General features: G+C 39.1%; 1 protein-coding gene across 5 annotated transcripts; it reads right to left on the minus strand.

Annotated features, from left to right (window-relative positions):
- Positions 1-340: 340 nt before the first annotated feature.
- LOC137856823 (inverted formin-2-like) lies at positions 341-16,591 on the minus strand. Of its 5 annotated transcripts, none has more exons than XR_011096816.1 (13): positions 16,420-16,591; positions 15,622-16,129; positions 13,931-14,070; positions 13,375-13,436; positions 12,037-12,139; positions 11,799-11,884; positions 10,635-10,735; positions 9,343-9,413; positions 9,148-9,255; positions 8,481-8,551; positions 6,772-6,905; positions 5,903-6,067; positions 341-1,405 (listed from the first exon to the last, which is right to left on the minus strand). XR_011096816.1 is itself a non-coding variant. In XM_068682605.1 (13 exons), exons 1-13 carry the CDS (start codon positions 16,450-16,452, stop codon positions 1,286-1,288), a joined length of 1,689 nt encoding a protein of 562 aa, XP_068538706.1. In that variant the 5' UTR covers positions 16,453-16,591; the 3' UTR covers positions 341-1,285. The 5 variants fall into 5 exon arrangements, 3 of the variants coding, with proteins under 3 accessions (XP_068538706.1, XP_068538708.1, XP_068538707.1); XM_068682605.1 differs by having other exon boundaries at positions 6,785-6,905; XR_011096817.1 differs by lacking the exon at positions 341-1,405 and adding an exon at positions 1,742-3,272.
- Positions 16,592-18,005: the final 1,414 nt, after the last annotated feature.

Here is an 18,005-nt window from a genome sequence, read left to right on the forward strand (position 1 = left end):
TCTCTACAGTTTGTGTCACCATATCAAGAGGGAAATAAAACCAGGTTATAAAAATGTCTGATTTTCATTGTCACCAGTGATAGGCACAGCTTTCTAAAATAAATACTGAAAAATAAATCAGAGTCTAACATCTCTTTTTCATGTTTAAGTTTATATCCCAATAAATAAATCTACCTTTCTCACAAGACACCCAAAATTACATCAGTTCCCTCTAAACTGTGTGGTGAGGGTATGTACTCTGGTCTGGTGCTTTTGCTCTTCACAGGGCAGAAGCACACCTTTAATCCTTACAGCTGCTGAATGTTGCTTTATAATTCTGTTTTACCATATACTAAGTTACTTTTCTGTATTTACAGCAAAAAGGTTTATTGTTTGAATCCATAGCTTTACATCAAGTATGCAAAATAGGTAAAACATATTTGCAGTACAGCTTGTCAAGACAATATGGAAAACATTGCTTTGGTGAATTTTCAATATATTTATATGTATCTTAAAATACATTTCTAAAGATGAGTAATTTTGAAAAAAGGAGCTAAAAGAAGGCCATTTATTTAGATGAGAAATACAATGAAAAACAGAGTTTTTCAAGGGGTGAGCATCCAAGGTAATATTTACATGATCCCAACCCAGATTTACTAATGCCATTTTTGCAGTAGCACTCTGAAGAATCAAGAATCACAACCGAATGTTATCAGCAGAAATCTTCAAGAAAACTGACTGTCAGGTATTTGCCAAAATACAGTTTTAAAATATACGTACGCTAATATTAATACCAGGAATGCTTCACACCCAGCTCAGATCTGCACTGCAAATATTTTGCTGCAGTTAAGTCAATCTATTTTTCAACAAATCACAGACGCTAATTAAAGTGCACATGTAACTATTTTAAGGAATCAGAACTCTAATCAGAAAACTGCAGAGGCCGTGGTAACAATAACAATAAAGCTGACAGAGCTTGCCTACCACAGTGACACTGTACAGCTTGAAGTTCAAGAATGTGCAACCTCTCTATATTCCCTAAAAGCCTTCAAACAACTGTTCAGAGCAATACCTGGCTATTACTCACCTCTAAGCAAAATGGAAGTAACTTTCTCATTGGGAGTGACAATTTTTCTAACATCCCTATTGTGATTTCTTCTGACCATACTTGAAAATTGATGTCTTACTATACTATCTGCTTGACAAGGACACCAACCATAGCTAAATCCCACTTATTCTATTAGATCGTCCATAGCTAAACAGATCATTTGCTTCTAGTTAACTTGAGTGGCTGATAAAACCAGAGTTATTTTTTGTTAAATATACTGCTCTCATCCTCTCTTTTTAGCCTCTTCATGTCTTCTCCTTTAAGGTGTTTCTTCCTTTTCTCAGACTTTGCAGCTTGCTCCTTCCTTTGTTGGTTTTCCTGTATTCAGACAAAATGACAAACAGAAAATTAAATAAGACTTACTAAAGGAAAAAAAAAAAAACAAAACAAAAAATATGCTAAGTAAGCTAAATATGCCCTATAAACACTTAAAATGATATTGCTCAGCTGCTGGGGTTTGAGAGTAAACAGCACAACAAATCTTCCTGGTCAATCCCGTCCTCATCTGATGATGTTACTAGCAAATGAGTTCATTGCTTTAACTGATTTTTTAATTGATTCAACTGTGGACTGAAATGGGATTCTTAATGAATCCCTTTGTCCACAAAACACAATATTTGTTTGACTTAATTAGCATTCTAGGTATTTATCCTGTAGCAACCTTGATTTATATAATCACATTCAGGAATTTCTACCAGAAATGTCAGGAACCTTTCAACTCTGTTAAACAATAATTCACAGTTTCTTTTCAGGCACCCATTGAATTTGCCAGATATATTTCTACATGAGTGTTCGGCAGCAGACACGTCCAAGCTGCGTAAATCCTAGTCCTGTTAACGTTCATGCAGACAGATAGGACTCTGGTTTCCTTAGAGGTTTTGGTATAGGGGTGATACGATTAGTGCAGGAAAAGAATCTGAATGATTACTTCTAGTAGAGGAAGACTTTAACTCAGTGAAGGAGTGTTTCTGGATTTCGGTAGGTAACACAGTTGTAGGAGAGAGTAGCTCTGAACTGCTATGCTAGCTGCAGCAAAACATCAAGATGACAAAAAGCCATTTTCTTAAAAGCTTATGGAGTCCTTGTTCCAGAGCTGCAATCATCATCAGAACATTGCCATCACCACCTGGAAGATCGCCTGCTTTTGATTGCAACCAGTCTGCAGCTAATCTGTGTGTTGTAGGTAGATCAGTGGTTGTTGGGCTTGTTGTTGTAGGGATCTATGATGCTAAGAGGAGTGTGCTGCTGTGTCATATTACAAAATTTAATAATGTCCAGGAAGATGTTGATGATTGGTGCAGATAGGATTCCTGTTTAGACGTCTGGTCTCCTTTGCAGGGAGTTTGGCAGCAAGAAATAGTACTGATAGTACTGATAATACTAAGCCTCATAGTACTGATAGATGTGGTTGATTGCTATGTATAACCTGCCGCTATTTCCATGAAACAGTCCCAAGAAATATGCACAAGTTTCTTAAATCTTTTATAGAAGATAAAAGCCTAGGATCCTCTGTTCCACAAAAACTTCCAAACAAGTGAAACAAACTTGTGAAGATCAAGACTTAATCTCTCAGAAATACAGGAGCATTGTAGGCTTGAGGTTATGGGGACCTTCCCTGGATGCCTAGAAAACAAGGATTAAAATGGTGCATTCTTGACAAAGAAAGAAAAAGATGCATTTTTCCCTGAATGGAGGGTGCTTCTGAAAAAAAAGAGGTACAGTTGGTGAAGTCTTATGGGGAGGCTAGAAGCCTTTCATCATTGTATGCCTCCCACGTGCTCGCCTGATAAATTCCTGCTGTGTTTTAGCATAATGTCATGGAGATATTATGGCTGCTGAGAGGCTTGCAGATCTGTGAGCCCTGGGAGAATGTTTCCATATAACATGCCACAAGAAATTAAAGAGGTGAATTCAGGGATATGTTGTCCTGCTACCTAAGCAGCACACACTGTACTGAAAGCAAACTAAAACGTTAGGAAAAAAATGTATGGGTTGAGCCAACCTAAACTGAATTGTTCAGAGAATGAAAAAAAAAAGGGGGGGGGGGGAAAAGAAAAAAAAGGAAAAAAGGGCAATTGGACACCAACATGCTGTTAACAGAATTTCTTCAATGCAAGAAAATCCACCAAGGCAGAGGAATGAATGTTCACAATCCTTTCTCCATCTCCTGGATTACTGAAGGCAGCTGTATGGATGAGATTAAATAAAAGGGGTGTCATTTTGGATTTACACTTTGTGGGATGTTAGATACTTACTTGATCTTTGAATTAGAAGACGCTCCATGACAACTGTTTATCCCCACACTATCTAAAGCACATCCTGTTCCAGCACCATATGCACCCTACTGAGGAGCAGCTGCTCCAGCTCGGTTATCCTAGGGGAGCACTCAGAGAATCTATCCCTGCACAGCGCTGTCTGTATAACCTCTGTGATCATCTGAGTGCTTCCTAGAGCAGATTTTGTTTAACATTTTTTCTCCTTTTCCTGAAATTAGACAGCCTCTTTGTGGGGAGCTCCCCTCTTTGAACAGCTGCAAGTGCTAAGGGAAATAAAATGTTTCTCCCAATCCTCTATAATCACAGTGTTTCTTTTTTCCCCGCAATTTTACAACTCAGTTCTCAGTGTATCTGCAATTCTGGTTTTTATCTTGAGCTGGGAAGCTATTTTCTCTCCATCTCCTTCCTCCTGCCATCTGGTCCCTTTACTTTTTGAGAAGTAGGGAAACGTTCAGCCCTGGGTGAAAACCAGCTCCTTTCTGTGTCAGGGGTGGTGTCTGAAAAACTTTTTTGCTCTTTGAGTAGATGGAGAGGAAGAAAGTGGATTCATATTATCAAATTTCATTTGTGTAGATCTGTTTTTGTTACTTGAGGGATAAGAAACCAGAACAAGCCCTCAGAAATGGAGAAGAACTTTGTTTAAAAAAAAAAAAAAAAAAAGTAACAAAACCAAACTGTCCCTATGAAAGCTCACTATATATCAGAATGATTTCTTATTTGATGTGAACATAGAAAGATAACATTAATTATTTTTGTAGTGCTAAGAGACCTGCTTAAACAGAATATTCACATTAAAATATAAGTGACAATTTATCCTTAAAGTCAAATGGCAATAGAAAGAAATGCTGCGTTTGGCTGATTCCAGTGTAAAAATCAATATCACAGAACAATAAAATGCTTTAAAAATGAAAACCTTAAACTTTTCAGGATGTTGCAATTTCAAGCACAGTGTCTTTACTACAATGACAGGAAGGAAAGCAAGGCAAGAAGGCAGAGAAGGTTACATTACAGGTCTGTAACGGAGGTAACATGCATAAATTGTGGCTAATGGTCGTGGTACCTCAGAGGTGAGGAGCTGCTGAGAAACGGAACAAGAAGTAGGGTGAAAGGGAGTTTGCATGGTGTGCAGATAAAAGGAAGCATATTTTGAAAGTTAGTCTAACCTGACTGTGAAAAAGCAGCACCCAAAAGTGTAATTTAAATCTTCTGCAGCTGTACTAGGTCACTATGTAACTCTTATTTGGGACTGCTTCTGAAAAGCCCTGCACTTCCTGAGGTTACCCCTCCTGGTAGCTTTCCAGCGTAGCTCTCCACAGATCCTGAGCCATGATGTTCTTGACTCTCTTAATTCTTTACTTCCTGCCTAGATATTTTAGGAACTTGAAGGGCTAAGTTTATTGCTGATGGATGTGTGGTCTGTAGGATTTTTTTTCCAGACTCCTGTGGCACTATCACATTGCTTCTGAGCCTGGGTAGTGGTATGGCTTGCAAAATTGAAGCCTGGTGTCTCACAGGAGGAGTAGGTCGTAGGAACATAGAGAATATCTTTTTCATCCTTTGTCTTCAGACACTTGCTCAGAAGCCCCTTTGTATTCATCTGAAACTATGATCTGCCCTAAGCACCCCTCACCCTCTCTTGCCCTGACATCGCCCAGCAAAGATATCTCTATTCTGGCAATGCTTATAAATATCAAATCCAGACTTGAGTTCTGCTGGTGTCAGTAATATATATATACATGTATGTGAAGCCACTGCCACCCAACTTGAAGAAAGCCCTAGAGAACCACAGAATCATTCAGGTTGGAAAAGACCTCTAAAATTGTCTAGTTCAACCTTTAACCTAGAACTAAAGTCCACCATTCAACCAAGTTCTAATACACATTTCTTGAAGACCTCCAGGGAAGGTCTTAAGTACATTATTTCAGGCATTATGTATGTAGTAGGGAATGTGAACTTCAAGTTTACTAATTGGGAGATGGTCTGTACAAGTTTTATGGTGTTTTTTAATTTTTTTTTTTCTCTTTATCCTCAGTGCAAGGACTAAGGTCTTACATACAAATCAGTTGCCAATAAGATTTACCCTTTTGTAGTGGACAAAACATGCAGTTTTGGACTAATTCAGTAAAATAACTACATGTAAACATATTTTCCAACTAGAGTTTGCCTATTAGAAAATTTACGTCTTGCCTATTGGCAAAGGCTGTAAAACATTTCAAGTTTCTCATTCTTTCACATGCCACTAAGCTCCTACTCCATTGAGGCCCAATGAATAATTTTACAGTGGGACTAACATCTTTGAGAGTTCTCTGTAGCAAAAGAATTACACATTTTATATGTAATTATATATATAATTTGCCCACACTATCATTTCTTGCTGTAGACTGCAAGCAAATAAGAAGTTACTTTCATTTACTCCTGAGCCAGGGTGTAGGTAGCCCAGCTTGGAGTAGAAGAAAAAATACATTCTTGTCATTAAGAAAAAAAAAAGAAAAGAAGAAAGTTCTCAATCTATTTCTAAAGAGTCACAAAAGGAAACCACCTGTAAAGCCTTGAGGAAGAGCTCTCTGAAGGTTTTCATTGTGTTAAATACATCTTCCAAGGACAACTTTTTTCGGTCTTCACAAAGATAATCAGCCAGTTCATCCTTCTTCTTTTCAATGCTGTCAAACTCCTCCTGCAGGTTTTTTGAAGCACTGATGCTGCCCTGAGACACAGTTTGCAACACAGTTTATGCACGTTAAGAAGTAACACCCAAGAACCAAGACCCAACACCCAAGAACCAAGTCAGTTACCACTGAGCAATTGGGTTTTGAAAAACTGCCCGTTAAGATTGGGTCACAGTGGACAATATTGTCATCTTAACTGAACTGTCTGCATTTCCCCCAGTTTCATTTGGACCAAGGCAGCTCACTGTATGCTTCCACTTTCATCATACAACCAGGTGGAAACCTGGAGTGACCGATCCTGGTGATACCCAGCACTAAGGCTTGTTCCTTTTAGCTTTAGTTACACAGACCTGTTCTGAGAACATTTAACGCTGTGATGTTTGGAAATATATGCAGAAAAAGCATTCTGTAAATCTGTTCACTTCTTTTTCCCCCCCCCCCAAAGAACAGCGAGACAAAACATGTTACTGTCCTATACATATTTATAGCCGTATCCTACATTTCATTTTTAGCATCTTCTTTTCTTTTGCCCACTCACAGAGCTGCCTGGTCCTCAGCTGTTTCCTTATCACAATATCACATTGCAGAATTGGGGGAAAAAAAAGGTGCCCCTCTTCTAACACAGCACTCATCATTAGGACCCCCTCCCCACAGACCTCTGTGCCAATTTGCCACCTGAATTTCGGTGGTTTTGAGAAGAGACTGAAAGTGTTTGGGAAGAAGGATGGGAAAAGCATCATACCCACTTTACATACTTGAACAGATTTTGCGTGCTGTATTTTTAAATCCTCCGTGGACAAAAATAAACGCTTCTCTATTTCCAACAGTTTCTTCAAATTGGCACTTGCCTCAGCCCTCATAGCATCGAAGTGAAACCTGAAAGGCCCACAAAAGGGATAGTAATTGAAGGGGTGAATCTTTTGTTTTCACTAAGTTAAAAGGTTACTGTAAACACATATCTCCAAATGAATGTAGGATTAGTTCCCCAGTCCAGACCCTGTTTTTGCAGGTAATTCTCCTCCATATAAACCCTTTTCTCTCAGTGTTTTCTGAGTGCTTTCTAAATTCCCCATCTGAGAAAGTAGCCATGCTCCTGCCTGTGCTACCTCCTGAGACAGCCTGGGGAAGAATCTTGCTGTTCTAGCGTCCAAAAACCTCTACAGTTTCCAGCCAGTTCTTATTCATAGACACCACACGCTCATCTCTTGTGCCAATACTGTCATTACTTAAGTGGTTCTTTTCCGTCTTTGCTGTTTTTCTCCCTCATCTATTTATAATCCAAAATTATGCCTCTCCTCAGTTTAGCTCACGTGGAGGACCAAACGTGTTATGCTGCAGAACCAAGAAACATATTTTATGCTTCAAACAGACATTTTTGTCAAAAGAAATAACTGAATAGGAAAAACCTGATGTTGTGTTACAAGGTGCATCCAGATGTGAACAGCGTTAGAAGAATGCCTTGCAGGGTTTGCACTATAAACAGATGTCTGGGTGTTAATTAGCAGATCAATTTTTATGTTTGAGGGTTTGACTAGACTTGAGAGCAATTATTTTTGTTTCACCTGATTTAGTTTCAGATAAGAAAAGTATCTCTGTTATTGCCCAAACCAAAAAGAAATTGATGCTTCAAAACAACATCCAACTTAAATTCTGCACAGATAACTAGCAGAAACCTTAACACAAAGCATTAATATAGGATTAGGGCTTTTTCTGCATTACTGAATCAAAATACTTTTTCGTTTTAATTATTTAGGAGCTACTTAATGTAAATCCACCTCCAGATTTACAGGTTACCTCTGCTTCTAGTTGCAAGGGGAATTAAAACATTGCAAGGTTCGTTCCCATGAATTTATAGCAGGAGTAAAAATGGTAATCCTGGTGCAGTAAATCTGGATTTTGAATTTGGCATATCCCCCATATGGTTCTTTTGAGCTAAACAGAATGAGCTGGTGTTAGACTCACCAAAAACAGACTTTTTTTTTCCTCCACCCACGTGTATTGGAAACTTTTGCTGATATTTAACTCAGGAAGTCCTGAGGTCCCTGACTACTAGTAAATTGCCCTAGCCATTCCCTCCTTGCCCCAGATCTGTTCATGTAGCTTCTGATGGCCTTGCACATGAATATGACTGAAAATTTTCAGGAAATATATACTTCTTTTTCCATAATTCTTAATACGACTCATTAAGAATGAAGCTCATTATTTACTCAGTTTTACCTCTAAGGTAGTACTTGCACTTCCAAAAGAAAAATTGTACTGAGCACCACAGAAAAAGTTGTAACCAGATTGATTTACAAATCTCAAAACTGTTTGGAGTCAGATGGGAAACTCTCGCTCACACAGCAGAGAAGTCCTGTGACCTTATTACACCACCATAAATGACTCAGATCCTTGTTGGCTACAAAGAGGCTGGCAATTCATACACGACAAAAACAAACAATAATGTCCTACCCTGCTGCCTTGGAAACAAAGTCAAGATCTCTGGGAAGCTGCAGCAGGTCTGCATGGTTTTTTTCAACCTCCTAAAATTGAAGTGAAAGATGGTTACCTTCCACTGTTAGTCAAAGAGTAGGAAAGTCTTTCAAGCTGAACAATATCTGGATTGAAAAATTAATACTTCAGTTTTCCTCCTTATAAGTGCTGGGGTAAGTTTAGCCTCGTTTATTCTTTTCTGTCATAGTTGGCACCCGTGGGGAGGTAAGAAGAAATAAAAAAGAGGCTCTTAACTGCTCAGGCTTACATCCCATGTGCTGCTACAGTGCACAAGCTGATCTGAGATTTTTTTCTTCGTATCACTAAAATTAACCTCATCTGACAGATGCATTTGGAAGGCATGTCACCACGAGAGAGCAGTTGCAGAAGAGAGAGAAAACAGCAAGCAGACATGTTAAACAAACTTGAGGAAGAAAACCTAACGTTAGCTTCCTAAACATCTCTGCAAATGGGTTTTATCCTTCTTTCCCAGAGAGTTGTGGTGAAGTTTTCATCATATTTCAGGCACAGAGGCTCACCCTCCAGATGTCTATGGTGGGGTGCTTCTGAAATTAAAGCCCCTTAGCTTCTGAGGAATTAATATTTGAGAATAACACACAGGAATCATTTGACAGTTCCCTTGTACCTCCAAAATATGGTGAAGCAGAGTAACATGGCTTTTGTTTGCCTTTGTTTCTGTTAGTCTGAGCAAGGCACTGATTTTAAAACCTCCAGCATCTCCAGTGTGATGCCCCTAGAAGATAGGGAAAAAAGTTCCTTGCTTCATTTATATTTTATGCGGTTTTTAAAAATATAGCAATTAAAATACCAGCTTACTTACATAGTTCAGAAAGTTTCCGACTTTAAGAATCAATTGACAGAAAACTGGCAGTCGCTGACTAGTAAGAAGTGCTAAGAATAAAAAGGGACATTTTCAATAAATTAATTGAAGTTATCTGAAATAAATTTTTCCTTAGGTTTGACAGTGGGGTAGCAAAATTCTCATCCAAGGTTATATAAAGCCACTGTTATGGATTTAGAAATCAACCAGTACAGAAATAATTCAACTGAATGGAAGTGGAATGAGTAAGTTTCTATTGTGGTCTCTTCTCTACAAGTATATGGAAAACTATTTTTCCCATCAAGCTTGGAGTATGGATGTGTCATCACTGCACATGATGAAGAACTGCATATGGAAAAAGTATTTAAGCTTTTGAAAGCCCATGGCCCCCATTTTCAGTACATTTATTCTAGGTTAAGAAAAGCAAAGGGCATTTTTTTTGCCTCGTTATCATCATTGGTGAGCATTATAACCAGAAGTTGTGCACTTGGGCATCAGAAACTGGGGGTAAGAATCAATTTTTTGGCAAAACTAGCAAGAAATGCTGACCCCACCCAACACAATGGGGCAGAGTGAGACTGCAGGGAGCTGTTGACAGTAAAAGTACAGAGTACCTATAACACTGACATCAAACAGCCAGGCACAGCCAAGTTTTCTATGCAAACATAAACAAAAATTTTACTGCTTAACTGTTCAACAAAAGGTCAATGTCTCTCAAACTATTGAAGTGAAGCTTGAATCCATGGGTTACTCAGAAAGAACTGAGTTAAAACTAAAACCAAGGTTAATCCTGTGTGGAGGGTGCTTCTGAAACATCATTGGGGACATCTGTTTTGGAAGCCAGAACAGATTGTGGTATGTCACTGCGGCCTGCTCCATGCAACCTGCATGGGCTGGAGGGAAAATTGGAACAGATTCATTGCTGTGGACAGAAGTCACTGCTACACACAAAAATTCAGCTTGTATTCAAACAAAATCTGGCATTGACATATAGGAAATTTCCTCCTTCTCTACAGGGGCCACTGATGGAGGAGAGGCAATGTGTTTGTTTTATTTGTGTCAGCAGAAGCTCCACATCAAGGCAGAACAGCACAAACTACAGTCCTGCAGAGTGAATTCTAGAAGCAGGTATCTGCAGAACCTTTCTGGTATTCACTACATATTCAGCAATTAAAAGGTTAATTTTGATTAGATTATAGCATATGCTGTTAGAAATAGCATCAGTAGTAGGAATAGAAGAGGAGCTTTCTGTGACTCTGCACTGGGCATAGACACATCACCAATGCACTTACTTTCACAGGCTGTCCTGATGGCTTTTGCTTTTGGCCACAGACACTCCAGCAGAAATTTTGTTTCCTCACAAATCAGCATACATTCAATCCGCAACTGGTAGCTACAAGAGATGGGAGGTGGCAAAAAACATGGGCCTAATTAATTTATATTCAGCAGGAGAATCGCCCATTTTAGGCAAAGTGCAGTACCATCATTGTTATGTTCACTTTAACGATCTGACACAAGATCATTCTCACTGAACTGCATTATAAATACATCAAACACTTTGACATTTCCAAAGATATCCTAGAAACAATTATCATCTCCTCTTTCAGAATGCAATGGTGCTCTGAAATCTGGCAGTGATTTCCTTGCATAATGAGGCAATAATTCTTGATGGTTCCTGGGCAGCACTAGCTGGAATTTTTGTTCTTCCTTTTAACTTCCAAAATAGAAATTCTGACTATTTTGCCATGATGCCCTTTAATGATATTTATGTCTAACCATGGATTAATTTTGTGGAAGAGTCATGAATACATTTTCTAAAGTAACTTTAAAGCTAGCTATACATTTGAGAAAAATAAAAGCCTCATTTTCGCCACTACAGTTTCAAAAAAGCATCTCAGGCTCTGGAAGAGGCAACTGTTCAGATTTATACAGGCTATTCCTATGATTTATGTTATTGTATTTTCAAGAGGAGAACAAAGATTTCTTAGTATGTATATCATCTGACTTGGTAAAACTCATGAAAATCTGGGAGGTGGTCAAAGCAAAGGCACTGCTGTGACTCACCCCTGGGTTTGTGGCCTCCTTTTTGTATAATGAAGTCTCTCAAACAGGGATGGAGTGAGTCAGCAGCCTGGTGACTGGATTCAGACTGTACCTTTGTGCCATACAGTAACCGTGTAACAGTCAGAATTTTTCTCACAACTTTATTAATACCAAGGTTAATTTAATACTAGTTTGCCAAAGGTATCTGCTTGGCCTGTGGGAAGGAAATGTTTCTCCAGCCAGCCATTCAACTAGTCAGATGGTTTATCCTGAACACTGAATGTTAGAAATATCCCCGTAGAAATACGTTAGAAATATCCCTGTTAGAAGTGTCTCCTGTACTAGAGGGACAGAGTCATTGATTCTAGCAAGGGTCACACTCACGGGTTGAAAAAAAATAAAGTTTTGCTTACCTAGGAACTTCCAAGAGATGGAGGTAAAACTGGTCTGCATTTGCTAGTTCTGATCTTTGTTCTTTGCAAGACTTCAGGCTGTTTATCTGTTAGAAAATAGAACGGTAAAATACCCACATAGATACTTCTGGTGCCCAACGCGGGATCTGCTCACAGCTTCTTGCTCTACCAGTGGAAGAATTTCAAGCCAGGTGCCAAGCACACCCAGCTCCATCAGGACAGCATGCTCACTACATACCTCATGGCCTTCAGGCAGCAGTTTAAGTAGCTGTTTCAGTATCTCAGTATCAAACCGGGATCTATCCCCTTTCTGAATCATGTCAGCAATCTCTTCATTGGAGCTGTAGGAAACAGAAAGATGCCACAGGTGGAAGGGTTTTTGAAGCCTAAAGGAATTTTCCTAACAGATTAGATGTGCTTTCCGAACTTTGCTCATCCTGACACAGCAAACCCAGAGGGCTCTCCTTTAACTGTGGGTGTCCAGCATCACTGAGAAGAGATCTACTCCTGGATATCTTTCACTGCTTTCTGCAAAACTAAGGCTAAACCTGACATCTCTCCTCCCACTGAGAGGTATTTATGGCTATCTCAGAGAGTTTTACCCCAAATCGTTGCCTGTAACTTTGGCAGACAACATGTCTTTGAAATGAATCCAGTCTGCTCTGCTTTGGGCTCTGGAGAGCTCAGCTCTGGGCAGCGACCAGTGCTGACAGAGGCAGCCCCATCCATCACCTCACTGATCCCACAACCACTTACTGCTCTAAGGAGAGCTTAACCACTGCCCAGGGAATCAGAGAAAGTAGACAGCAACAGGATTAGGTTATTCACAGCTCTTCACCATTGGAAGGCAGAGTTCACAATGGAAAAAGTTTTAAAAATTCCTCAGATTGATTGTAATTTGTTCCTAACATAAAGGAACTTCTAGGCTCAGTTTCTTTTTGAAGCCCTTGTAACATGGTCATTGCACAAAAAGGCAAAGACAAAGCAGAAAATCCATCTTCATCCTACAGTGGTTTCATGCAATCTGAAAGTAAAGATATTTTGCTAAAAACTAGAACAGATTCTTTTATTCTGCTTCATTTCATTCCTCTGTGAGGCCTGTGACTTGGCAGATTCCCATTTGCTTAATTATAAAAACCATTTCCTATTTAAAAAAAAAAAAAAAAAAAAAAAAGTAGTATGATTTTGGACCTGAACTCCTTGAGATGTCTCTTAAAATTTAGTAATTTGGAACATCTAATCAGGAATCTTCACTAACAGTTCCTGCCAGGAATTAATATTTGTGCCAATAACACCAAATAAAGAGATGCTTCCTTGTGATTTTGTTAATATTGGCTATTTAGGAATTAGCAAAGTTCTGTTTTAGGTTGAATGCCAGTTTGAGACATGATACATGTATTAATTGTCTGAAAAGAGACTGCCACATCTCTCTCTCTCTCTCTTTTTTTTTTTTTTTTTTAAATGCTGACTTCTTGCTAAAGAAAGATAGAGGTTAGGCAATATTCCCATTAAATTTATTTAATGTAACATCTGATAAACACACACATCAATAAATATGCTGATCTACAGTTCTTACCACTTAAATTGCTTCAGAAATATACTCAGAAGGAGACTTTTCTTTGGACCTATGAATGTGATCTGTCACAAAAACAGAGAAAAATACAGTCATTTGCTTTAATTTTAACCAACATTTTAGAGAGTTTGTTGGGCCAGATTTATTCTTCTGTAATAATAATATTATCAACACTCTTAATTGATCAAACACAACAATTTACCAAAGCATATGTAATAAGATCTATTTGAGAGATCTGATCTATTTGAGAAATGTTTAACATCCATAAAGACATACATAAAGGAAATGATTTGTTTAGAATATTCTAATTTTTAAGAATTAGTACTGTAATTCCTAAGTCCTCCCCTTCTAATATTAAACAGTATCCTCAGTGGTGTTGCTTCACCACATTTAATGATAAACCTCTCCTACATCATTTTAAGGCAGTATTAGTCAAAGGGTAGCAAAATATCCCAGACTTTATACCTTATTATAAAAGGCTGCCAACAATAAAAAGTGAACAATCTTTTCACATACAAGAATTTTGTGAGGATCTACAAAAAGTGAGCAGTCTGAGTACCTCTTTTGACTTCTTTTTTGGCTTTGTTTTCTCCTTGGGTGGTGTTGGTGGGACACAGAAAAGCATCTCCAAGCTTGCGTAGTCAGGCTCTATGAGCTCCTTGCTGCCGCTTGGTACAACGGCCCACATGGAACAGCTTTCTAGAAGAGAACCACTCTTCAAGATGGGCTACAGAGAGAGGAGCACTTTCAAGGCAGTGTGATTTGTGGAAAGAAACAGAAGGTGAATCAAATATGACCCCGAAGGTATTTAAGAGATGTGGATGTGGCACTAAGGGACATGGTTTAGTGATGGGATTTGGTAGGTCACGTTGATGGTTGGACTCAATGACCTTGAAGGTCTCATCCAACCTAGATGATTCTATGATGCTCATTAGTTCTGGACTAATGTTAATTATTGAAGAGCAGCAGATCCCAGAGACAACTTTCCTGAGTTCTGAAGGCTAATTAAATCTGGAAGATCACCTCCACATGTGGAACTCTGAACTGGAGGTAGCAGATGAATCCAAGGGGCTGCTCTAAATTCTTGTTATTATTGCTGATTGGCTAACCAATGCAGAATTGTGGGATCCACACAGGGGATGTACTGTCCAATTAGGTAAATGTCTCCCCTTGCAGGAAGGACGCCCAAGCCCTGCATTACTGCCAGAATCATCAGGAGCCATCTGAATAACACACGGTACTTAAAAGTATGAACTGATCTACAACACCAGAATCTTTAACAAAAGGTCTCACCTCCTTTTCTTCAGGGGAGATTGCAATAGTGTCACTGAAGTCATTGGGGTTGTCTGGATTTGCAGCACTGTCCAAGAAAGTAGGCTGTGACCCAAACAGTTTTTAGCATGTGTATTTATGTATTTTATTATAGCAGCAAATCCTTACCTCCCTGATGTCTCCCTTTCTGTGTGATAAGGACAACGGAGCAATTTTACAAGATGTCTTGTATGACATGAACTTTAAACCTGCAGCATAAATGGGAACTGAGTTCACACTCTCCTTGCTGAAGGCTGAACAGGCCATGCAAACCCCTTTGGCAAACCACGTTAACCACAGATCTTAGTGTTATTTTTTGTGGAAAAAAAAATATAAAAATCACGTAGCCATGGTCAGTACACAATGAATATGGAGGCTACATCCTGCCTTGAGCATACATGTACCCAGCTCTACTGACAATGGTTTTCAGCCTTAGATCTTGGCTGATGCATGATCTGGCTGTGCAAGAAGGGGGGGGGGGGGGGGAGAAAAAAAAAAAATTGCTTCAGCTGCGAAGACACTCCTGGATAGTGTGCCAGGAGTTCATTAGAAAGAACCTCAGGGCATCACATTTCCACACGTCTTTACACCTAATGTACTTCAGAGTGTTTTGTAAAACATTAAGTTATCTTGTAAATGTTAAACTAATTAAGGTCTACAACATCACTTAGTGATGACTAAGAGAAATTAAAAGTTAAATTTTAGTGGCCACAGTTCAGTGCTTTACTCAAATGATTATTTCCTCCATTTATTAGCAAATATTCTGGCTTTCCATATTTGTTTGTGATTACTGATTTTTATTTTTTATAGGAGTGAGAGTAAGAAACGGGTCTTCCTGTGTGACCTGACTTAATGAGCCAAGGCCTAGTTCCCTAGCATTTTTATTTAGATGTGAGGGAACTGGACCAATCAGCCTGGTCTTTACAAACAGGCACGTACGTCTCACCACATCAGAGGGGAGCTTCTGCCAGTGAAACACCTTCATCCTCAATGTTGGTGTCTTCTGTAGGTTGGGCTGCCCTCTGTATCCACAGGTGAGATGGTTGCACACAGGATTACCGCATGGTGGAGGCAGTGGGAGCGATGGGGCATACGTGCCAGGCACAGGAAGGGGTGTGAGAGGCACCTTATGCCCAGGAGGAAGGGACGGAGGGGGTGGCAGCAGTGGTAGCAGAGCTGGCACAGCAGGCTGTCCTTGGGAGGATGAGGAAATACCTTGCTGGGGTGGCGATGTGTTCTCTAGACATTGCTGAGGCTTCTTAGAAAGGCGGGTTGTGGGAGAAAGTCTTAGATCTGCACTGGAGTTCTCCTCTTCCAAGTCTAGGTCAACCTGAATACATTTGTTTGCTTTCTGGACAGATCTTCTGGATGATGATTTGCGATGATTCAAGCACTGCCTGGTTGGTAGCAGGTTCTCTGTGGTTTCCCCTGGTCCCCTGTTGCTGCTCTACAAGACAATGAGGAGGTGCGTAAGTTAGCAAGGTTCCCCATAGCTGCTGGCTACTGCTGACTTCCACAGAAAAACACAGAAATAACAGCCACCTTCCCACCTAGGTTAATGGCAAAAACATTTCTATCTGCTTCACAAGTGACATTTCCCAGTGTTTTCACTTGTGTTTTTCAGGAGCAAGGCAGTACTACTGGCCGTAAGACTCATTCAAATATTTTTATCCTTCTACCTCCTTGTAGCATATAAAGGAAGGAAGGGCAAATTCTATCAGCGTTATAAATCTCTACCTGGTTGCTTTTTTGCTCCTGTTGCTCAGCCATTCAGTGAGATTTCTCTTTGAAAAGGTAGATGAATTCTTCCTATGGCAGTAGCTGCAGATGCTATATGCAGGGGACTGCTCAAGCAGCAGGGACACAGTCACTCACTCCTGAGAAACCACATCTTACGTTAACTGCAGAAGGGTGGGGGTTTTAAGAGAAACTCCAACCTAATAAATTAAACAAGCTGCAGCTGAGGATGGCTTGAGCTGAAATGCTTAGGGACTTGTGACCACCCAGGGAAATGACTTATAAGCAAAAGTATGAGTAAGATGGTCTTGCTTTGTCCTTTCACCAAATTTTAATCTAGAACAAATCTCTATTTTTGCCCCGAGGCTGTAGAATTTCTTTTAAACCATCTTGCAAAACAGCATGCAGACGTCCCCGTTTGGATTTATGCTCAATTTTAAACATGGAACTGGACCTACCAAAGTCAACCAGAGATAGTCAGTCCTGGCTGGCTCAGGACTTGGTCTTAATTGCTTGACTGAATGAAGCTTTCTTTTGTAAACCGTTAATTTTTTTATGGATGAACTGTGTCCTGGGACACTGAGACCCAGTAGCTCTAGTTAGCTTGTGACTCTTAATTTGTGTTAAGACACCAAATGTTGAACAGGGAACGAGGAGCGAACTATCAATGTTCCAGAAGCAGAGCTGTCAGGGATTGCATGTAGACAGAAACCAAGGCTCCCATCATCCCAGCCTTTGCATGAGTCTTTAATAAAGCATATATCAGTAGCACATGTGGTTCTCGTGGAGTTAACTGGATGAATACTTTCATTTTTGTGTTTAGCACAGCATCAGAGACTTGTTGTATATATACCATGTTTATGTTCCTAAAGGACCAGATTAATATTTATGAATGACTATTTTCCTTGTGGCACAGCAATTTTAAGTAATGACTTGCACAAACAAAACTATTTAAGGGAACCATATTAAAACCTTCCACTGAGGCATCATCATTCTATAGTGTTCCTTTACAGCACTTTCTAATTTGAAATAGTTTGTCTTTAAAACCTTGCTGTTTGTACTAATGACAGTGTCCAGATCTAATGACAGCCTCAGTAAAATTGTGAGCCAGGGGATCCAATGCAAAAGAAAGGCATAAATGTTTTGATTCATGTTTTAATCATAATTTAGTAAGAAATTACTTACATTAAAATACACTAAAGATTAAATAAAACCTTTATTTACATATAAAATGGAAGCAGTTAAAATAGCTAAGATGAAGACGTATAATAGAAAATGAATATTAAATATATTTGCTGTTTACTTGAATTAATTTTTAGTTGCCTTTCATTTTTTTTTTTTTTTTTTTTTGCACAGATAAGCACTAACACATTCCCAAAGGCAAAGTAGACTTACTTTAATTTATGTAAAAGACTTAATGTATCCCCTTTAGGATCTCCCAGTCTTTGTGATGAACTTGTACAGATGTTTGTAATTACCTTAGTGGGACAAGAAAGGGATTTGGCACTGTGAAAGAACCTAATGAGGAGTAATCTATTTTCTGCTAGAAATATTAGGAGTAAAATAAGCTGATAAAAAGTCTTATT

Source organism: Anas acuta, chromosome 5 (genome assembly GCF_963932015.1).
Source record: "Anas acuta chromosome 5, bAnaAcu1.1, whole genome shotgun sequence".
Classification (NCBI taxonomy): domain Eukaryota; kingdom Metazoa; phylum Chordata; class Aves; order Anseriformes; family Anatidae; genus Anas; species Anas acuta.